Here is a 26,170-nt window from a genome sequence, read left to right as displayed (position 1 = left end):
TTCGAAAATAACAAAACTCTATTTTTTCTGTAAATTATTTAGTAAGTATATATACCCAATTTAAAATTAAAACACGTAATTTCTCAATCATTAAAATGTTTGTACTAATATTTATACCTGTAGTTCTTATGCAATGTTATATTCGTTTAAATTTTTATTTTGATATGTCTACATTTTCAGAAAAATGTTTCACTAAATAATTTATAGTAGAAAAAAAAAGCTCTTGATTAAAAAGTAAAATGTTGTATCTTAACGGCATACTTTTTAAGTAACTCACAAAATTTTACAAAATCTAAAATCATATGGTTTTAAGGTATTCTTAAAAATTCTAAGAATTGTATTATTAATTGTATTCTTTAAGAATAAAAAAAAAAAAATGTTGATCTTCATTTGTAAATCACCTTATATATGATGTTTATAATATACATAATATACAGATGCACGTTATATGATCATAGTATTAACTATTAACATAATATGCATGTTCAATTCCGTTGTGCGAGTGGTCATTGCAACACAATAGACATCTCTGTTTCAAGCGCACGATTGATGAAAAATAATTTTACTCGTCGCATATTAATAACATACAATTATGGCTTACATTCTTCAGTTATTTTATTATGGTAAATGTTTACAAATATTACAAGTTTTGACTTGAATCAATTACTAAAACTGCTTCATGCAATTATAAAAAACATCAAATTGCATTACATATATCTAATATATATTATGTATATTCATGTAAATTGTATATTTACAAACGAAAAATAATGAATCAAAGACGACTCATTTTTAAGACTTAGTTAGTCCACGAGTGAAAAACTAAACTTTTTAGAAATCATACAGAATTATCAGATTCATAGTCAATCCTACGTTTAAAAAACTACCCCAATCAGAGTATAATGCTATTGGAGTAATTTAGATTTAGATTTAATTAATTTAAAAAAAAAAAAAAAAAAATACTAAAATTATTTCGTTATGTAATTGATTAGTTGCATTGGGATTTTTTTTTCTAGAATTTTATTAATCTATAAATATACTTTTACAATGAATACAAATTATAATTTAATAAGATAAATTAGCTTAAAGATTGAATACTTGAATGAAAGATCCATCCATTGATCGAACTTAGTAACATGGATCAGTGAGAGTTAAATAAACAGTACATAATCATGACATTATGTTAGAATAAGAAAAGAATTCGATGTCAAATAATTTTTTAATAATTAATTAATTTTTTTTTTTAAGATCTAAAAAAGCAGTGGTAAATAAGTATATAAGATGATTTAAAATTTATTTAAATTCATTAAGAATTTAAAAAATAAAATTGCATTAATATTTATAAAAGTAAGGGTAGGAGAAGGATTTTTTTTTTTTTTTTTTAATAATTAATTAATTACATTTCAATACGAAGGATGTTTTATGGAGTTTCTAGAGACTGGTTGATAATGGTATTTAGGATTGATGGTAAAAACACATAAACTTATACACAATTAATTTTTTCAAATAGCTTAAATTCATCCTTTGAGTTATTTTTAAATATCATTCACTACTGTTGAAAAGTTAAACCTATTTAAGCATCTATTTATATAAATAACTGTAATATTTTAATACATCTTGAAACTGGAAAATACGAGATTAATGAATACCTCCTCTAATTACTTTATTCATATTGCAAACATAAATAAAAAAAAACATTTAACTTACTTATAACTATATATTATATAATTGTAAGTTAGCATTAGACTAAATAAAAAAAAAAAAAAAAATTAACATAAGTACTAAATTCCAACCATTACGAAAAGATGCATGTCATATTACACTTATACTTACTTTTATATGTAGATAACCTTATAAATAAAAAATATAATTTACGATTATTCAATGACATTTTTATCAAATTAATAAATTTCAATTTACCTCTTAATTTAATAACATTTTTTTCTTTGAATTTATTTATCATGAATATTTTTCTTTAGTTCTATTACAGTATGATTTTGTATATTATATTACAATTTATAATATGTAACTAGTGAATATTGACATTCAGATTGTTTTCATTTTGAACAATAATGTAACTATATTACCTGAACTTCATGCCACGTTACAAAACTTTTATTTTCAAAAAAAAATATGCCAGTGATATTATGCATTCAATGAGAAAAATCAGAAACTACCGTGTATAATAATTGACACTTTAACATTTAAAAATATATATCTTAGTACACTATTTATACTGTATAAAAGTATACCATATATTTAGAGCACTTGATTAAATTTCTAATTTCAGATTTAAAAAAAAATAAATAACCAGCGGTTATAAATCAGATATTTTAGTATAGTTATTTTTAATTTTAATAATTTAATTAATTAGTATTGATTTTTGTGAGCGTAAACTAGAATTTTGTAAAATATTGAAACGTTTATAAAAGAATTAGGTCATTTTATTATAAAAGAGTACTTATTTTATTCAAATTTTTGTTTTTATTTTTGAGCTAAATACAAATCACCGGATATATCAGAGTTTTACTGTTATGAAGTAAAGTTATATGTATAAAAAGCCACGGTCATCTATAAATTTCATATGTATAAACAATATTATTTTTGATACTTTTACAGTTTACTCACTTTAGATACTCAGCTTAGAGATGATCATTCGTCAAGATCATAAAAACGTGTAAATAATTTTGTAGTTAAAAAGCCAAAAAATGTTTACTGCTTCGACCTTAAGCTTCGATTATAATATATTAGGTTATTTATACGCTGTCCTTAGAACGACTAAAAGTATTGAAAAAAATGTTTATATCCTGAATTTTGAATTTTAAATTTTAACCAATTAAATATGAAGGTGATTAACGAAAAAAATCATTAATCCCCTTCACATTTAAGTTATTTTGGCTGAGATTTATTTAAATATTAACCATAGAAACTTGAAAATTTTTATCATTCCACAAATGATAATTATCATGCTAATATGAAACTTTATTTTTAAATTTTTAATAAAAAAATAAAAATTATTTATATACTTTAAGTATTAATGTATTAACGTATGTAATATGTGTCCAAATAAACAATCTTATAAATCTAGATAAGAAAAGTTTTCGAGCTATTGTCTAGACACAATCGAAAAGTATACTTTTATACGTCAAATTATCAATAACACGACGGTCAAAAACGAATAACGAATTCTTCATCAAAAACAATAATATTAAATAGATTTTTAACTTGGATAAACGATTTTCTGCTTATGAACTGGTGAACCAATAACATGGGTTTCTTCAAAGTTTAAAACAATTAAATGATATAGAAATTTAAAATTAAGCAATTAAACTTGTCAAGATTTACCAGTAGGCAATATGATAATCATAAAAATTTAGGAAAGTAGCTTAATCAGTTCAAAGTATTTTATAAAGATTTTAAAAATGAAACCAGCAAATTTAGTAATTTTAGCCAAAAACATTTAATATATAAAATATTAATTAATAAAGAAGTAAAAGATTATTCTCCTAATGTTAAAATAGTTCTTCGCATTTATTTTGTTCTTATAATAACTAACTGCAGTAGTGAAAAATCATTCTCTAATTTAAAATACATCAAAATAGATTAAAATTATTATTTTTATTATTAATATAAGTCTCAAACTCTCAGTATTTTATTTTATTACTAAGTAAATTAAATAAGCAGCATATCAAAAATATTAAATGATTTAGATTATAAAAAAGTGTATTATTCTGTCTATTTATTTTAGTCCTCCACAATAAATTCCGCCCATGGGTCACCACATATCCAATTCGCCCATGCATCCATTACGTTAACCTACTTAATATTTAATAACGAGGTATACTTTAAATTTATCTATATATAGAACAGCGATTTCATTGAGGTCTTTTTTTCTTAACTTGAACCATTTTAAAAGAATTAAATAAATATACCTTATACTTTGTGATATTGTATACAGTTTGCTCATTTTTTTTTTTTTTTAGTTCTATATATTTAAATTCTTTACAGTACCCATAGTTGTTATTTCATAAAAATGTATAATCTAAGCATATTATTATTATTTATTGATAGAGAGTTTTGCGATTATTTAAGTTGTCTGAATACAAAGTAAACTTTGTGCTCTAGAAAAATACACCACTAGAATCCGCATTATTTAAAAAAAAAAAATAATAACCATTTATTGTACTTGTTTATCGAAATATAAAATTTTAATAAATTCCATGATAACTAAAAAAAATTTTTTTTTAATACGCTGTTATATTATTTAGGTACAGAGATTTAGCTTTAGATACATATTAAAGATAGACAAATTAATCTATTGATTACAAGCCTTTTTCTTAGAGCCGATGGGGCAGCGTGACACAAGCCATCATAATTCCCAGCGCGTTGTAAAGGCGTCTTTGAATAGGGCGCAAGAGACATTTTTGAACGTTTGAACTGTTTTTTTTCTTTCTTTTATTACGAGACAAATATTGATTTCATTGATTTAAACAAAGAATACGTCATTTTGAATAAAAGTTCGTTAAAAAAGTAATACGTTTTATAATCTCGCTACTTTTCTGCTCTTAACTGGAATACCTTTCGTGTTCCGTTAAATTTTTTTTTCTCTTTCTAAAGTTCACTCTTAGAAATATAAATACCAGATTATAATATATATGCGCTTATTAAATATCATTAATGAATTTAATTATAATAAATATGAACTGCATGACATTTATATACAGACATACAGTTACGAAACGGACACCTTTGTTACTTTGTTTCTTTTAGCATCTGTATTTCTCATGAAGTAGTGATTAAGGCGATGTATAATATGAAGTGTAGTAACCCTAATATTTTATTCCTGTAGTATGAAGATAGTGATTGCTTGTTATAGGTACGTAATATTTCATGCATTTACATATTCGTTACATGCATATTGCATAGTTGTAAATAACATCAATATAATATATTTTTTTAAAAGCCATGTGATAAAAAACATATAAAAATACTAAAATAAAAATTTGTAAAAATCACAAAACAAATTTTACACGATTTACGATCAGATATATTATAATGCTAATATAATTTAATGTTCCTGAAATTCGTTCTAGAATAAAGTAATTTTTCCCGATCAAATATTACTATTTATTTTATATTATGTGTAATCAGTTCAAAGCTTGAATCTGGTATTAAATATTAAAACCCCAATGTAACTAAATAAATAAATACTGATATTCGAAACCAAAATCGAAATTTCAAAGTATAAATAACCGGGATTCCAAACTGAAATAATTTAAATATTAGATTAAATATTTTTTTAAATATTTAGAAAAATCAAAATATTTCATCAACGATCATTGTTGTTATAACATTAGCTTTTATAATGTTTAGATGTTTTATGTATTATGTGCATACCAAATATCAAACGTTCTATACATACACGCAGTAATATATTTATTTATCTTTAGCGGTTATCAGATGATTAGCTCATACAATCAGTTTTGACGATTAACGATTAATTGGTCAGTTGGATATGGTATTTTATTTCTAGTTAAACCATCGTTGTCCTATCGCTCGAATAATCGTGAGTCTAAAAGAAAAATGTTTATTATTTTTAGTACACTTATTTGAGTTGTAAGACATCATTTAATAATAACGTTAACGGGTGGACATTTTTTATTTTCATACTTCGATAAAATCCCGAGTAACAATTATCAGGAAAAACTCGTCAAATTAATTGTCCACATGCATCAAATTTTTGTGGGAAAACGATAAACGCCAAAATAGCAATCGTTGAAAACAAATGCCCGCGTTCGAAATCCAAGTCAAACTGGTAAACGCGTACAAGGAAGTGTTCAAAACTCATAGACGAATTCGGAAAAAAGGAAAAACAAATAAAGTTTTATTTAAAACCTATAAAAAAAGTGCACATCAAATAATACGTCCTAGTGACGGTTATCTTGGGTTAGGTTAGGTTGTTGTTGTAACAACAAGCAAACAAATGCGCACGAAGTAGAAAAACAATAATAATATAATAATATAAGCACCCACCGGCGTGTTCGAACCGATTAAACGCCGGTCGAAATGACTAGAATTTAATTCATGTACGCATTAAATTGCGTGTCACACCGACTCGCGCAGAGTCAAGCATACATATATAATATATATATATATATATGGTCTGCGGCTGGCGGGCTGGTTAATCCCACTGCAACGGTATTACATATATACAAATACACACACGTGTAGCGTTTATATGATATAGAGCCTAATCCGGGGATCGTCGACGTTTTTGTTTATTTTTATCTTTTTTTTTTTTTTAAACCGTGACACTAATTTTGTACGCTGCGGCCTGCGGCCCAGCAACAAAGCGCGTAGAGTTTCGCGAACGATTCGCGACACGGATTTCGAATCCCCGACCGCACGCACTACGCGTTTATTAAATTATTATGGCGGTATACGCGCTATAATATTATTATTACGTCACATTTTTGGACTTCGTCGGTTGTATGTACACTTACTGCACCAGGAATTGCAACAAGGGTAGATCCGTCCTGCGGGATTTGGACGTTATCGATTGGTGGCGGTGCGGAGAGGAAGAGTGATGGAATTGCGACGGCCCGGTGCACGTAGTCGTTTGGAAAATTCGGTGTCAGTTTTATTTTCCTTTTGATTATTTTATATTAATCACAGACGCCCGAACTTTCCACTTTTTCGCCATAACGCATTATTTTACGTATGTAGGTACATAAATATAAATCACTCAAAGACATTTGAAAAATATTTAAAATTATTTTAACTCGAGTTTCTTAACAACTCGTAAACTCTCTCAGGAAGATCTCAGGACCCAATTTCCAGACTTTATAACTCTTATTAGAAAGTACCTGTTTAAATCCCGGACCATAATGTAGGATCCGTGAACATCCGATTTAAGACTTTTCACATAACTGCTCACTAAGAATCAACTGGCCCTAATATTAAACATAGACCATTATGGTCTATTTACTTCCTATTATATTCCTGTTTTCAGTTTATTAAGAATCTCAAACTTTCCTGGAGAGGTTACTGATATATTCCATTTATATATCAATTTTTCCTGTGAAATTCATGTAAGGAATTTATTTATAAATGTATTTAAGAGTTTTCATTTATACTGCAAAAATATTTTCACGATACGCTAATACTGAATAAAAAAATTAAACAACAATTTTAATAGAGTATATTATATTCAATATTGTTAGCAAAATTAATTTCAACCAAACAAATAATGAACATATAAATTGTATAATAAAATAAACTATTTTGTTTTATTTTTTTTTTTTTTTGTGTGTCTTTCGCTCAGACCTACCATCTACTGATGAGACATATACATGATGCTGTTTTAGTTTTTGTTCAAAATATAATATATAATTATATTTCTAGTGAAAAATCATATCAGCAGTTTACTTATGCATTTTATCTGAATAAAAGCTGACATATTATTTAAGTATTTAATGACTAAATGTTATAATTATAAATGTGTTTACAATTGATTTTAGTTGAAACATTAAACCATTATTTAATTATAATTTAAATGTGCTTAAAATTTTTTTGAACTTTTTGCCAAGTTATTTAAGACATTTACAATATCTTAATAATGCTTGGTGTAAATGTATTTATTAAAATTGAAGTAAACTTAAATAAATTTATGACTTTAATCAAGATCTAATAAAACAAATTATTTGATTATAAACATACTCTAATATAATTATTATTTTAGAATAAATTATGTAATGTGAAATTAGACTACTCCAGAAACTAAAAACCACAGAGTATCTATAACGTTTTGTCAGCGAGTAACTATACGTACAAATCTAAGTCCAATTTACATATATGCTACCTTGGACGTTATATATGCATGCCTAAATCTATGTAAAAAATATTGAAACTAAATAATTAGTAATCACTAATTATAGATGGTAAACTATAAAATATAATAATAAAGTGTGCGTATAATCGTGCTTATAATGTTTGAATACCACTATTAGTTGTTTATTATTTCAACAATATTGTATATGTGGTATGTACGTTATAAGTTAGATAAAATACCGTTTAATGGTTATTTAAGTGTATTTATTATTAATTAAGTATGATTTTTGAATTAGGGGCTTTTGAAAAATGTTGCTTACTTGGTAATAATACATCGTAAGTACACAATGTCCTGTGTACCTATTCTAAATCGTCCCCGAGTATATTTTATAGTATATTATGTATTGCGCTGAGAATTTGTTTCGAAACTAAAACTAATTAACCCGCTTAAAAATACAAAGACATACGTCTTACGAGTTGAAGCAAATGAACCTACAGGATAGGATGACAGGGAAGAACCACTTTGTATAGTTAAAATTATATACCTACGCTATTAACGTACACTTATGTGCACACTTCGGTCTCCAAATTGTATAATCAGTTTCAGTTCATACACAATATATTATGCAAGTGTATACAATAAATATATTTATAATGTGATATGTGTGTTTTCCAGGACCGGCGTTCTGGGGCCTGATAAATCCCGAATGGAGCCTTTGCAACAAAGGCCGACGACAGTCACCCGTAAACTTAGACCCAGAAAAATTGCTCTATGATCCTAACTTGACTGAATTGCACGTGGACAGGCAACGGGTGAGTTTTTTTATACCAGATATATTAGTAAGTTTAACAATAAAAAACATTATCTTCGCAATGCCTAAAAAACACTATAAAATGTCTTTAAACATGTGTGTAAAGGAAACAATTTAATATATTTAGATACGATTTTACTATGCTTATATTTGGAAATAATCTTTGAGTTAGATAAAATTAATTGATAATATTTAATAGTTATATTGATCAATGTTTAGAACAAAAAAAATACCATTTCAAATGTCTTTAATCTTATGAATAGTGATGAAAATTAAATTGATATTAATTGTTTACTAAAAATAAAATTCAATAAATCTATTAATGACAAAGCCGCAATCTAATTTTTTAATCCAAAACAATATTTTTGTTCGCATATACTACCAATATAATTTGTTCAATCAAGTGTATTTTTTGTATTTTTTACTGATAATTTGATTTACAGAATATTTTATAATTTAACTACATCGTTTGATAATTCCCATATATCGAAATATTCTAAAATAACGTATTAGCCTTTTTTCGAAATCCATCAATATACACGTCATACCATTTCGTATATAAATTTCAACAAAGCTTTTTGCGTTCATTTTATTTATTTTTTTATTTTTTTGTAACTGTTACTGCTATTACAATTTATTACTCATTGTAAAAAGTCCATTTAGTTTAAGTGACACTTTCGTAACTTTCCTGTATAAGCGGAAAAGTTTCTAAGGTTTGTAAATATATATAATTATAAATAGTTATTAATTTGTTGACATAATTATAAAAATACTAAACAAACTTTATATAAACAAGAAAAAATATATTTTAATTCCGTTCATTATACCAGACAATCAATCATTTAAAATACTATAACTCATAATTCATTTGATATCGTAAAATTTTAAATAATTTGACGTTAAGGTCCAACATAGACTTCAATTATACCTATTCAAATTCAACATTTTTAAATATTTGGTATTTTTTTATTTAAATAAAAAAATAAAAATAATACTTGGTAATATTTTCTCGGACTATAATGACACATAACCAATTTAAAAATATATATATATATAAAGAATTCGAAATATAGATTTTTATAACAATAAATAAATCAATACATAAAACTAACTTATTATTTTTATTTTTCATACTGTAACCCAACTCAATCGATATATTACAATTAAAAGCTAAATTCATAAATTCATAACAATTTTTAATGAATTTTTATTCATAAATTTTACAAAGTTATTCCCTGTAATTATAGAATTGTTTGTTGCCTACAGAATGCATTAAGTAATATTTTTATACATCAGTTTATTGGATGAATTAATCAGTGGCCAATATATGGGGATTTATTAGTTTTTCCTATACATATTTTTTTGAGAAAATTTACACATCAATTGTTGATCAAAAATATTAAATTATGTATGATTATAACCATTTTCTTTTTCGTTTTATTGTAAGAAGGAAAATGTCATGCCATTAAACAACTGAACTTTCGACTAAATTATACGTCGCTGACACTCAGTTTACAGTATAAAAGTTATATTTTATACAAAACGTGCCGTTATTATTTGTATAATACAATGTATAGAATTTTACAATGAAAGTCCAAGAATAGTGTATAGTCAACAATTATCAGTAAATTTTAAGATTTACCGATCCACATTGTTTATATAGATATAAAATTTTTTTGATTTTTAAGTATTTAGATGATCGTTAAAAACTCTAAGCATCTAAGCAGAGTTAAAAAATTTGGATAAATAATAAAATTAAATATTAAATATTAATTGTATTATGCTCTAAAAATATCTATAGTATTTCAAAAAAATCTTTTTTTTTACAGCTGCGTTTTATTTTGATACATTTTTTTTCACTATCACAACACGATTATAACCTCATTTCAGCTTTTAAGGCAGCTGTTGCTTATACGTTATTTAAATATTATATCAACCAATTACATACTATATTATATTTATCTATTGTTTCCATTTTATTTCAGTTGAAATATTTTAAACCATTTTTTTTTTTTTTTTTTTTGAAAACTGATCAAGTAAATAAGTAAATTAACACATAAACTTTGTCACTTAATATAATGTTAACTGTTATTTGATTTTGCATTTATATAAAATTGCTATATTAGTCTAAATAAAAAATAAATATAATACAATGCAGATAATTATATTTAATAAATAATTATTATAATTATTTTATTATCTATAACCAATGGCAATAACGATATGCGTAAATAAAAAATATTCTTCGATTCGAAAGCCGAAACAAAAGAGTCACCCTATAGTGAATTGTAAGGTTTAAACTGTAGGTTGAAAAACAAATCCCTCCTCGAGTTTTGAGAAATCTATTTATACAGTTTTTATTGAAAACGTTTCAGTAATTTACGAGTTCATAGAGGAAAAAGTAAAAAGAAAAAAATATTAATAAATATAGGCAGATAGATTATATAAAATATAAATATCCTGTCTCCGGTGTACTAACTACTGTAAATTATTTATAATTTTTTGTATCGTTACAGGTAGATGGTATGATATGCAATACCGGTCACAGTGTTATGTTCTATCTAGAAAACGGTACCAAGAACCACATAAACATCACCGGTGGACCGCTATCGTACAAATATCAAGTGTATGAGATACACATACATTACGGACAGCAGGACGAAATGGGCTCCGAACATTCGATCAATGGTTATTCGTTTCCGGCAGAGGTATATAAATCAACACTGAATTTACGAGCACGTTTTTGCATTTATCAGTGCGATAATCACACTATATTTGACGTACGATGCTTTGCTCAAAAATCTATATTTACCGTGTAACATTCAATAGAATAGACTATTCTATAGTTGTCAATTTGAATCTCACGCAACAATAAATATTAATTTACGTGTACCAACAAAACTTTTAATGATTATACAGTTTTTAGATTCTTAGTGGAGCGATGAATCTATCGGTTTTAAAATGAAGTGTATTTGTCTTTATTATTATTATTATTATTATTATTATTATTACTATTATAACCTATTATATTTTTTTTATCTGTTTACACTTCTTACGAGAGAAAATATGCTTTAATTTTTGGACTTCTTGTGTGGTTTCAAGTAGAAAATAGGATTTAGTTAATTATTGAAAAAGTAAAATGTAGAATTTTTCAGTATTTTACAAAATCGTTGTAAAAAAAAAAAAACAAATAAACAGTTATATTTATAATTGTATCATTTAAATCAGATATCTTGATATTAAAATGTTTTCAAGCGGAACGATAAGTATTTTGGGTTATTATAGTTGGACATAGTTTGTTTCTGAATTTCGTATTAAAAAAATAAAAATAAAAATAAATGCATATTTATAATGGGTAACCGAAAAATAAAATAATTGTTTCATCAAAATGTGTTAATATAACTTGAAAATTAATATTTGAAAATAATATATGATATAAGCCACAAAGTATTTTAAATACCTTCCATGTGCCGCAAATTAACAGCCAGACATTGTATAATATTTCTTGAATTTTGAATGGTAAAATTGTATTTTCTATACGAGTAATATGGTTCGTCAAACTTATTGGAACGAGAAAAAATTTAAATGTGCAGTTTAATAACAAATAATTTATACCAAGTGCCTACTATTATTACACGCTCTCGGTTTAAACTTATACACACGTTGGTAAAATTGCATTCGTGTTTCAAATAAGCTTAACGATATAATATACTGTTATAATATTATAAGTAGCATGTGTTATATTATTATTAAATTATAATAAGCTACTATACCTGCAGAAAATCTTATAGAATTTATAAGTATTACGTTCTTTGCTCAAAACAGCCAATACACTATAACGTTATCAAAGAACATATTTTGTTCACCGTTCAGCTTAACTCACGATATACATTATATTTTTGAAATATTTAATTACTTACAAAACAAATACCTATTCTAATGATTTGTAATGCATTTAATACATGTTGTACGTGTTTGATGCATAAAATATACTATCTAGTGTATTGTATTGACTATATGTATTATAGTAGTGTTAAACAATAATAATAAAAAATGATTTTGAAAATACTTTAAATAATTTATTTAAATTTTATCTAGATAAAATATAATGGTTAACAAGTATGTATCAAGATAACAAAATAAATATTACAAAATATATTTATAATACGCTTGTTTCAAATATACGGTTATCCTTGGAAGTTTACAACAAAAATGAACAATATATTATAAAACAACTGCAGAAAGACACACGTGATCAATATATATACTATAAAAGAATCAAATTAGATGAAAATTAAATCTAATAGATAGTAGGCTATAGAATAATGTACACATCTCCCACAAACATTTTACAATCATTATAATATATTAGTGAAATACCAAAAGAACGTACATGCTTATTAGTTATTACTGCCTTTTCGTTTAAAATAATGTATTTACATTTATGTCGCGATGTTCAAGTGATGATCGTTAAACTTACATTTTGGAATTGACAGAACCGTATACTTGAATCAACGAAATAATATTACAATATTATGCTTAGCTATGCACGTACTTCTTTACGACTACTCATTTTCTTCAGACAGAGACCGCGCATATATGAGAAACAAAATATTTATAAAATTCTTACAAACCCATTCACGCTCGTGGTTTTACAACCACAACGAGTTCTCAGTAGTAATTGTATATTAATTTAAAGTACTGCGGTGACCAAATATGTAATACCAACAGCAGTTACACTAAGAACATGACGTATTTTAGATATTATACCATCAAAATAAACGTCGTTGTAAATATAATATTGGCCGGATTCTCATGAAAATATCCTGCTGTGAGACGTGGTGAAAATAGAGATAACAATAATAATATATTATAATGTCATATTATACTTTATTCGTCTGGTCTGTGACGATTCAGCTTCGTGACTTCTAATCTCTTTCTCTTTCACAGCACACACGTATAGTTTGTGCTTAACGCGGCTGTACACGTTTTAACGCAAAGCCCGCAATCGTGTGCTTTTGTCCAAGTTCAAAGCACAGCTTATAGAACACGGTGGTTTCCGAACTTTTATTTATTTTTTTTTTTAATTTCACGTCACGCAAAAACTGTTTGTGAAAATGTGTAGGGCGCGAAAAAAAGTTTCGTGATTATTTATTTAATACTTTTTGATAGAACACTAAATTGGGCGTGGTATAATAAAGTTTAACGATTTAAAGAACGAATGGAATCGATTCCGTCCGACGACATATTATAGCCATTGCTTTTATACGACATATATTATATTATACATTGTAATACATTATTATCGCAATCGTAATTTCATATCAGTATTTTATTTTATTTTACTTACAGCTTCAGATATTCAGTTTCAACTCGCAGCTGTTCGCCAACTACTCGGATGCGGTGCAGAGATCACATGGCATAGTCGTTCTATCATTACTATTACAGGTATAATGAAAATGAACAATTTATTATTATTTTATAAGATATAAATTAAATAATTAGAAAGATTAAATAAAATTTTTAACTTCTTACCTTTACTAACAGATAATTTATATTTTTCATATTTTTTTTTTTCAATAAGTGTCTAGTTGAATTTTTTTCAAAAATAATCCATCGAGTTAAAATTAAAGTATTTTATTTTAATAATTTTATACATCTGTTAATTATATCGTGTATACAGAGTGTTAAACAAAAATAATTTAAGACTATTAATAGTGATAATATTATCTCTAATAATAGTTAGTAAGTCTTAATATCTTAGTAAGTTTCTTGATAAAATACCTTTTTAGGCTAATGATCGTATATCTACTTAATTTCACTACTTAAGTTCAGTCAATTGTTTTCATTAACTTGCTCATGTTTGTATATTGTGTAATAGAATCGGTCATGAAAAATAAAGCTAACTCAAAAACGTACTATATCTTATTATAAATTATAATATTCATCACGCGCGTCCGCATTGGTTGAATAATGTTTCACGATTTGTCATGTTCAACAATAAACGATGAAAAATTGTTCGGCCTGTTCGTATTTCAAAAATCCGAAATTCCCGAAATTCTGTATGCTCCAGATTGGATAAATCTAGGCAGATAATTGTATTTCGTTGGAAAATAATTTCACAGAACGCAATAATTTAAAATATATTTTCTTGGAAATATATATTATATTTAATCAAAAAATAAAAGACCGCCTTCTGAATAATCTTAGAAAATTATTCATTTGTATCCTTATTTGTGTATAAAAATATCCTATCGGAAACACATACTATTTTAATTGTATTTTTAGTAAATTATATTATAACTATTTAATATTAATCTATTTAAAATAAATTATGCTGGAAACGATTTTTTTTTTTTTTTTATGAATTTTAACTTGGATGTGAGCTAGATCACTATAAATTAGCGTTTGTGAGAATATAAAGACAATTTTTTTATTAATAAATAGAAAATAAATCTTTATTTGAATCCTTAATATTTTTGTGTTGTTACGTATAGAATCAGTGAAGTGAGCAATTCAATTTTGTAGTTATTTGAATATGGTTGTTCAATTTTTGTCAATTGCCAGATTACTGATTAAAATTGGTAATAGTTTTGCATCTTTATGTAAGCATAATCAACTACTGTACTTTTTTTTATTTTAACAAAATCGCTGGACGATGATCTCAGTTAAGGATACTCATTTTATAACAGTTCTGTAATAGTACTATGATACCGAAATGATATATTACAATAAAATAGAAAGAAACGTCTATTACGTTTGTGTATTTGTATAGTAAGCTTAAAATAGTATGAAGCTAAGTAATAGTATAAATAACGGATGGGAAAAATGTAACTCTAACACTTTTACTATTAATTTTTATCTCGATTTCGCCAAAATTTTGGCAAATTCAATTTAGAAACAAGAAAGCACAGATCTTGTACATATCGACCGATTTCCACCACGGGACTGAAAATATATTTTAAAATTAATTTATCAAACTGGTCATGAGACAATTCCTAGTTGTTTGAATTTAATAAAAATACATAGCATTTCGTTGTGGAAGTAAATTAGTATATAGACTTTTTTATTTCCCATAAAATATGTACGTATAGTACTTAATCATACACAACTGATAAAATTATCACCATAATTATTATAATAATGTAGTTTTTCTTTTTTCTTAGTTTATTTTTAGATCAATTTTTTTTTCAAACCTCAATTTAAGACTTGTTTCAAGTTAGCTTTTATAATAACATATCACATGTAATTATTTATGACGGTCGATAGACGTATACGTATAATTATTATTAAATAGGTATATAGTTTTCTTCATAAAAACATTATAGCTATACATTTGTGATTCATTAAAATTATATTTTTATTCAATCATATTTGCATGTAAGCATTTTGTGTTGTGTCGAAACGTTTGTATTATATGTTTCAGTTATATCATATTATATGCATACAATAAACGGTTTAAACACATCGTACACAATACATCAGACGGTATTTTAACGATATTATACGGACAAAATTTCGTTTAATATTAAAAATTTCAATTTAAAATTTAATTAACGTCGTTTTCAATTTTGAGAAATCTTGTTCGTTTAAATCGTTTAGATGAATATTCAATGTAGGCGGCTTATTCGCTTATCATATTTATACCCATTGACGGGACTTTAAATCATTTTCAAATATGAATGAAAGTTGTTAAAAATCTCATTAGGAATAAAAAAAAATAACATTTTTTATCTAAAAATATTCAAAATTTATTTTGAAATTGAAAAACTAAAAATCGATAATTTAAAAAAAAAAAAAAAAAAAAAATCGTTTACAGACTAACTTAAAGATCTATAATAATGTTTATCGGTAGGTAACTAATATTTCGTTTAATTAAGCCCGTTTCACACTTGAACGAATGGTACGTATGGAACGTGGCAGCGACGATTTCACTCGAATGGTTCGTAGATAGGAATCGAAATTAATACCGCAAGAATTTAAAAGCCATATTTTAGCTTACATTTAGTAATATACAAGCAAATAACATTATAGCACGAGTTTATCTTTCAATATTGAGAAATATAGTTTTTACATTTATGTCGGTTTACACACTATACATCTACCATCTTGAATATTTTATTAAATTGTTTACATTATTATAGGCTACCAGCCAGTAATTATTATGAATGAAAATAATATATATTTATTTGTACTCTACTAGAACAGACTTTCATGAATCCGATTTAAATTAACAGGACCCGTCTAAAGTGTTATGATATTATACTTAACTATATTTATATTATCATTTATATACATAATATTTCATCGATTGCGGTTCAGAGCGTATAATTTTACGTCATCGCAATCGGCCAGTCAAGCGTACGATATCACGTCCCTGATAATATATATATATATATGTATACAAATACGTGTACAAGTTCAATACACACATAGCTAGTGCACCTATAGTAGCTGTTATAATATTAATATGGATTGTGCATTTTTGATTTTACGTGCACCTTTACGGATGACGAGACATATCGGACGACGATAGGTGAGCTGTAGGTGAAAGGGAGAAAGAATTGAGCTCCGAGCGGCGAATTTTCACAGACAGGACACGTTAAAACCACCAAACCGGAAATTACGCTTTAAATTATCGGGCCCTTCCACGTTGCCGACCACCACCCCCTTATGAAGACCATTTACAGCTTTTGATCGGTTGATTTTATTTGACCGAAAAAAAATTACATAAATAAATATCAAATATACTGACGCCTACCGATAATGTTTATTGGGTATTATTATAATGTTACTCGTGGAATCGATTATCCTTCAAGATAAACATTTTCGAAATCTTGCATACTATAATCTGATAATTAGCATAGATCGACACCTCGACGTATTCTCCTACAATATAACAATATAACGACATTCCAATATTAATGACATTTATGTAGCCAATACGATGTACTATGACGAGTCGTTTTCAACGATCGCATCATGTCATCATTTTAAATACGGTCGGTACTTACATTAAATTATATTTTTTACATACTACCTTATGTTCGACTAAAATTTGCTAAAATTCGTGGCTAGAAAATGTATAGATTCTTGACCATAATATTATATTGTATTCAATTATCTTATACCTCGAACAATTCAGAAAACGCTACTAGAGAATAATATTGTGGGCCAACAGTAAATTTTTACTCTTATAAATTTTAGATTTTGATGTTTTTTTTTTTGTCGTGCGATTGACGTTATATAATCAAATTGTATGCACTGTATTAGTAATCTCCGCTGCTTTGTATTTTAAATAAAAAATGTTATATTAAAAATTCGAGTATGTTAAAGTGCATCAAAAAATCACTATCACAATATAAATTGTATTTGACGTAGATATACCATGATAGATGATTTCGTAAGTATAGTACAAACAAATCAATATGACTCCATATTCATTTATTATACTATGCTTCTAATAATAATATTAAGTCTATAAAGATTTTCCATGGATATTCTACATTGCATCTTTAACTATACGTAATCAGAATCCAAGGTACAGACAATTAAAATAATAGATCACCACACATCAACAAAGTCTAATGTAATTAATTTTCACTGGCCTAATATTAAAAAAAAAAAAATAAAATAAAAAAATAAAAAAAAATACATACTCATAACTCAATATAGAAGTTAGTTTTATATATTATTATATATTAATGTCTTATTATGATTTCAAACACAAAAACGTAATAAATTTCAATCATATTAAAATATCTCTTTTATTATTTTAAACTAATATCCAGGGATGCCATTAGTCAAAAATTACAAAGGAGAGTTAAAATTTCCCCTTTACATTTTTTGAAAAAATAATTCAATAGATTTTTATTTAGCTTTATACATCATCTATTTTTATTTAAAAAAAATATTAAATAGCAAAATAATTATTTTTATTCTAGTTCATTTTTATTTTATTATTACGTACATAATACATACACATTACTAATAAAGTATTTAAAATTTGCCTTAAGTTTTCTTTGGCAAATTTTAATTCAGATGTATAATTATTTACAAAGTTTTTAAATAAATACATACTATCTTTTAAATTTGATTAAATAGGGCCTGTAATTAGAATTATCAGCAATGAATTAGGTCAATATAAAACTTGACGAAAAAAAAATACAAAATGTCTTATAAGTTTATATATATTGAGGTTATAGTGTTAGCATTAGCATTAATAGTACGTGTCACGTAACACCTTTTACTGTGCAACGTACATTGTTATTATGGATTAATTTTAAATTGATATTAAATGAGCTCAAAATTTAATTTATATTGAAATAATTATATGAGTAAATTTTGAAGTGCTAAGCATCTCCACTCCCAATCACCTAGTTCAGCTTATTAAAATATAATTTTATTAACGCTTTAAATTTTACAACGTTATATTTTTACAAAAATGCTCTTTTTTAAGTATAATATACGTGTTTTTTTTTTTAATTGAATACTTCAATTATTATTTTGTGACGAATAAAAAGAAAAAATAATAGAATAGTGATGTGCGTGTGCGATAGTTATTTTCTGAGTAGTGAAAAACATTATCTTGATTCTCGACAGATAGCTTATAAAAAAATTTACTACTTATTGGTAAAAAAAACTAATGAAAGTAAATTGTTTTACGTATTTTTTCAGGAATAATATTATACAAGTAGATACTTTGAATAAATACATAATTATTTATAATCATAAATTAATATCGTACATATTCTGTGTTATTACAAAATATGAATACGTTGACTGAAGTTTTCATTACCTGCGTATTTGTACCAATATATCCTATATAAACCCGGGTACTAATTTAGTATTGTTGTGAATCGCTCGGTGGAAATGAAAATGTTATATAGCCCATTAAGCACGGTAATTATTTAATTTATAGCTATAAGTTCTGAACACTTGAGAAACCGAATTTCCCATGATCTATTAAATGAAATACCACGTGAGTATTATAACATCGAAACTGAAAGTTTCAACAAGATTTTAATGTGTTTGTATGTGCAGTGTATTATGTTTTTGTGAATTTAAAAGGATAATAATTTTAACTTTGAAGTTATTAATTTTGTAGAAACAATGTCTTACAAACACATTAAGTCTAAGTTTCAAAACTTAAGATCAAAATTATTTATAAAGTTAAATCTAAAATCAACAATAAGTTTAATATACATCATGCGAATGCTCATCTGTATTCTATGCGAATTTATTAATTCAACGTTTTCCAAAACTATAAGCTGGAGAAAAAAAGCAAAATATTACGTTGTTAGGATTGATTAAATTAAAAGAATAAAAAAGTTATTGTGAATAATAAAACAAACCATTTTTTATTTTACATGTTTCAATATATGTGTTTATTAACAGCCGAATCTTGTTTGCCAACAGCAACAGTATTATTTCTATAATAATTACTCAAATGTTATACTTTATAATAAAATAAATCCTTGAGTAGAATTTAACGTCATTATTTTTATTTTCTGTGGTAAAAGTATTCAGATATATGACTTATGAGTAGAGGATATATAGTACGTATACATCGATCATGGAAAATGGGCAGAATTTATATTATATCTTATTAAAACCAAGACTAGCACGTATTACACATCTGAGGTGTGACTTTTTTTTATAAATTTAAATGAATATTTGAACAATATTAATATTAAATTATTGTAACTTTCACTATCCCTAAAAAAAACTATCGCAAGCTATTGAGTACAGTGTACATTAAACTTATTTTGTAACGTTACAATTGCATCGTATTTCATGATGTTTATTATCAATTATAAGCCCGTGGTTGATGATTCTGCAACTTTTCAACTATCAACTTTCGCCTGTTAACAGAGCAAACAATATAATACTTTTAATAGTATTAAGATAAATGTAAGTAATGTTTAATAAAAATATAACGATTATTATTGTTGATACATCGTCAATTTTTTCATGAGGAGTGAATTGAAATACTTAAACAGACTGATTTTGATGCATCATGTTTTGATGTTTTATCTATTCTCTGAAATCAAATTGATACATGTTATGGGTACGCCACATCCTTAACATTTTTATAGTCTCAGCACTTAAATATAAAAAATATATTTTACCTACCTATTGTTCAAAATTATATTATAAAATATCTAACTGTTAAGGTGTAAAATTTTTGATGGCAAATACACAAATAATATATGTATTCGTAATTGTAAAAAAAAATATAAAAATAAAATTTATAACTACTAAAATTATTATCACCAATATATCTTCCTATAACTTTTAAATTCAACATTTTTTTATAATACAGCTGTCAGTTAAATTTTCAAAATGTATACATTTTCACGCTAATTGACTAATAATATATTGCATTGATATAAATGTCAAAAATGAAAACCCAATAATAGTTATCAGTTTATTATAATTATGTTTGAAAAAAAAATAATTACTAATATTGCTTAAAATGTAATGAGATTAAAATAGATTTATACCTATAGTATAAATTCATATTTGTAGTGGGTAACAAATACTTAACTGTTACAATGTTATAAATTTTATAATTATATATTTTAATACAATTATTGTTTTTTTTTTTTTTTTAATTATCGTATCAATAACTTTATGATGCATTATCATATTTTTTATTCCATTTGTTATATTATTTGGTCCAGAAAGAATTCTTAGTGGAAAAGTGTTTTAAATAAATAACATTATGTTGTAAGTATAGAATAAGTACATCTTAAAACCAGTATTTGCTAGAAAAATGCCATGAAGTATACCGTATACAGTATAAATTTGCCAGTTTTTCACAACATATGCGTATGTATAGCAAAGTGAAGACAGTTTTTCTTCAACTCGTACAATTAAGTTAATATGAAAAAATGAAAGTTTATTTTAAAGTTAAAAGTTATTTTTATTCTTTTCAACATATACAAGTTACAAATTGTAAAAAAAAAATTATAAAAAATTAAGTTAATTGAACATCGGTAATATATTTTTTTCTCAACTGATTGTTTTCCGCCCCTCTTTAGCATGCATAATAAATAAATAAAAAAGTACACAAAAACGAAAAAAAAATACACAGCAAAATCAATACATATTAAATTAATATTAACACAAAAAACAACAGAAATGGAGGTCATACAATAATAGACCCTACTAACAATATTTATTATTATTTTGGTTAATTGTTGATAAGTTAATTATTAAAAATATTACAGCACCAACGTATTCTTAAACATCGAACTGAAATTGATATTTGATAGTGTTATTGATGATAGATTAAAATTATATGTTTTTATGAGGCTATAGTTATTTAAAAAAAGTATAATATATATTTACTTTTTTTATTTTTTTTATTCTATTTAAATATTAAGAAGGTACGTTTAATATGTTTACTGTCTATAATTTAGTAATTAAAATACACTTAGAATTACTTACCAATAAATAATATTTTACGGTGATCATATTTTTATTTTTTTTTTTAATACAAACATTAATTTATATAACATAATTTTTTTTTTTTTTTTTTTTTTTTTTTATTAGCTTTTAGTATGTAACTATAATAGCTCAACAATTATTAAGTAAAACAAGTAATAGCTATGACAAAAATGTAGTAAAACACAAAATAAGGTAGTTAAAAGAAAGAAGTAACAAATTATAATATCTAATTAAATAATAATGTGCGTAGATACCACCTTAAATTACAAAGCCAGCTTCCAATAAAAAATGTATTATTTTTTTTATAACTGTTTCGACTTGGGTGTTGAGTATAGAAGGGAGAGTGGGAGGAATGTTTAAGAACTTAATATAATTAATCAAGGATGTGCGCTTAGAATACAATGATGGACAGTCAAATAGTAAATGAGAGATGTCACAGATGCTTTCGGTTATGTGTAGTGTACAGAGGGGAGAGTCATTTAGGCCAAGTTTGTATGCATGATCTGGAAGAAGTGAGTGACCCACGCGGAGTCGGTTAAAACGAACAATGATAGACCTTGGTAGGTCTAAGTTGTAGAACCAAGTTTTTTTATTAATGATACTGGGGACAATTGATTTATACCTAGAAGCAAAGTGAGCAGGCAGGTTATTCCAGTGATTGGACCAGAGGCTGATAATATGACGACGCAATAAAGGGGAAAAATCGGTCCAAGGCAATTGCGCAAGAGGAGGAAGGATAGTGTAGGATGCAGCTTTGGCGAGCCCGTCAGCCGTTTCGTTCCCATGTATGCCGATGTGGCTAGGGATCCATAAAAATTGAATATGATGATTGGACTGCTCGAGAGTGTATATATATGATTTAATTAGAAAAACAAGAGGGGATAATTTAGAATTAAATGGATTAGATGTAAGAGATTGTAAGCAGGACATGGAATCAGAAGCAATTAAGTATCTATTAGGGGCTAAATCAGAAATAAAAAGAAGAGCTTCGAAAATAGCGTAACATTCAGCAGTGAAGGAAGAGGACGAAGGAGGGAGATTGTTAGAGAAAGATATATGAAGTTCGGGAATATAGAAGGCATAGCCGGCTGATAAAGGAGACACTGAACCATCGGTGTATATGATAGTGAAGTTGGGGTAATTAAGATTGAGGAAATTGGAAAAAAGTTTATTAACAAAAGAAGAAGACATAGATTTAAGTTCAACGTGTGAATATAACATAATATTTTATATTTTAAATATGTGGTCTATATTAAAAAAAAAAAAATAATAAAAAAAAAAAAAAAAAAAATGCTCAACGTGAATAAAATTATTATTATTTCATTAGCTATTTATATTTACCGTAAAATTATATCAGAACAAATCGCGACTGTTTTGCCCATCCTCCCCCCCCCCCCCAAAGCGTACATAAAGAATATTATTCGTTTTTCACTGATTATTGTCCATTATAATTATTGTACCTACCCATATAATATTGTAAAGCAATAGCATTTCTGCCGTAATCCGGGGTGCGCAAAACGAACGTATTTTCACGCGTGGGAAGGTATATGTTGTGTAAAAACAATAGAAATTATAATCTGAATACCTACCATATGGAAACCAAGCGTTACGAAACTAATATTACATATATATATATAAATTTAAATATAATATATGCGTGTGTATCAAAACAACAACAATAAAACAACATTGGACGATCAATATAAAAGTTAATTAAAACGAATATGTCATTCATTTATTTAGTTTTTATTTTTTTTTTTTTTTTATAATATATAGCTTGTAAAAAAATATAGAAATATAGTATTACGATCGGTGGTTAGGCCAATATAACAATTAATAACGTCGAAATTGCCCAGCCGGTAAGGTCAAATTCAGCTAATTTTGCTTACCCAACAAACGATAGTACAATGTCACAGTGTATTTACTTGACATAATCTATTGTAATTAGTACGTATTTAACATTTTGAGAGATCGAATATAAAATTTAAAAGAGAATGTTTTTTGAAAAAGATGTTGTGTATGATTTATATTATGATAGTTTGTCTACGATCTGAGAACAGAATATTATTAAAACGTGTCAATTTATTAGATAATAACATCACCAATATGATTTTAATCAATTCGTATTAATATAATAATAATAACTGTCATATTTTTACTTTAAATACTTTTATTTCATGTAACGTTATCATTGATTGAAAATTCAACTTTTTAAATTTAAAGTTTAAGCACACTCTAATATGTTAAAAATTCTGTATACATTATAGAATTTTCGTGAAATGTATGTAGTTAATGGTCATATTTATATAACTTTTAAATACATTATAAGAGTGATATTATAATATTATTATTATTAATAATATTAAATAATAATATTGTTTTGAACATTAATGTATTCATTTTGTCTATATATTACGCCGTGTTAGTCAAAAACTAAAATACATTTATAAGTTATAAAATCCGGCTACTCAGACCTATTAATTAATTATTCATAATCAATTTCAAATTTTAGGTTAAAAAAATAAGATGATATTTTGAATGGAAACTTCAGTAGGCTGTTTACAAATCTATTTCTTAATCAACATTGTCTTTGGATTAATATAACATATTTCATATCTTCAGGTGATAATGATCAGATGTTTTATAAATCTCAAACTACAATAATCATTATTCCTAATTTTTACTATTGTTCACAGCAATTGAATTGAAATAAACTGTGTTCAAAACATTATGATTTAACCATCTTGTTTTTCTATTTTTCGGTGTTTTATTTACATTTGTGTGTAAACGAGCACGCGTGTACTCGTACCAATAGCTAAAAAAAAACGATGTCAAATGACCATTACCGTTTACGACTTTCATGTAATAAAAAATAGAACAAGAAAAACATTAAAACACTTTCTATTTATGTTTTTGCTTAACTCGTGCGTTTTGGTTTAATTTAAAGACAAAGTTGTTGTTTTATTAGTCACCCGCCTAGGATCTTATCAAAATACGGTGGCCCTTTACGTCGAACCACATCTATATATATATATATAATATGTGTAGCTGAGTTAATTACTATTGTATGTTTACAGAAATATTATTATTATGTAATATGAACGTAATCGTAGATAGCGATCGATTCGGGTGTTTTGAAATGCGAGGTGTGTTTTACCGGACTAGAAACCGTTAAGACGATGGGATACACAAAAAGTTTTCAATAAAATCGTGCGTAGTGAAAAAACACGAAACAATAAAAAAAAATCGTCCGGCTTTATGGTGTTGTCCAAAATCGCATTTCCTCGTAGGACGTGCGAAAAAATAGGGTGGAAAAACGACTTGGTTGGAGGGTGGTAACAGTTTTAAGTATTCATCGTGTACGCACTTGTTCGATCCCACTACTATAGAGAAATACATGAAAAATGGCGAATACATATTGTGTTCGATTCGTACTGAAAAAATGTCTTGGTGTTTGGTTTTTTCTTCTTATTATTATTATTATGATATTTATTTTTTTAACAATAACTGTGGTCTCGTAGCGATTTTCTCTGTGCAGCAAAAACGATATTAAATTTTAATCAATAGAAAGAACAATACTTCTATTTTACCTTAGTTTCTATACGTCTCAATATGCGTACAATGCATTTTGGATTCATTAAAGTGTGATTCTCTCAAGTTTTTTGATCAAGAACCGGAACCTCTTTAATATTTTTACTTTTGATACGAAGTTTATAGAAAAAAATTTTTTTTTCCTTTGAACGCTGGACTTATCCAGGTCCAATACACTTTAAACATGATTCAATAATAATAATAATAATAATAAATAACAAATAAGATGAACAAAATCAAAGTTTCTCAAAGGAGAAATTTCTTATCTAGTCTATTCCAGTCCTTGATTACAACTATCAATTTAGTATTATTGTTATTAGATTTTTCCAGTGATGATTATCTTACATCGGTTAAAATTGTCATAATATTATAAATCGTGTACGATAAATATTCTTTAAAATCCCAATTTCTTGACGGATAGACGGAAACTACATTTCTCATATGATACCGTCCACAAATGACAAACACAATAATAATACTAT

At 25.9% G+C, this 26,170-nt stretch overlaps 1 protein-coding gene across 1 annotated transcript in view; it reads left to right on the top strand.

Annotated features, from left to right (window-relative positions):
* The window catches only part of LOC112600431 (carbonic anhydrase-related protein 10), a 191,790-nt gene that overhangs the window by 130,496 nt on the left and 35,124 nt on the right, over nt 1-26,170 (top strand). Inside the window, exons 4-6 of the mRNA XM_025347646.1 lie at nt 8,507-8,643; nt 11,159-11,350; nt 13,995-14,090. Of these exons, the coding sequence (XP_025203431.1) occupies nt 8,507-8,643; nt 11,159-11,350; nt 13,995-14,090 (425 nt within the window). The remainder of the gene's footprint in view (nt 1-8,506; nt 8,644-11,158; nt 11,351-13,994; nt 14,091-26,170) is intronic.

Source organism: Melanaphis sacchari, unplaced genomic scaffold, assembly GCF_002803265.2.
Source record: "Melanaphis sacchari strain LSU unplaced genomic scaffold, SCAv2.0 Contig64_pilon_pilon, whole genome shotgun sequence".
Lineage (NCBI taxonomy): Eukaryota > Metazoa > Arthropoda > Insecta > Hemiptera > Aphididae > Melanaphis > Melanaphis sacchari.
Note: the sequence above shows the minus strand (reverse complement) of the source record. Positions and strands in the feature narration are given on the sequence as shown.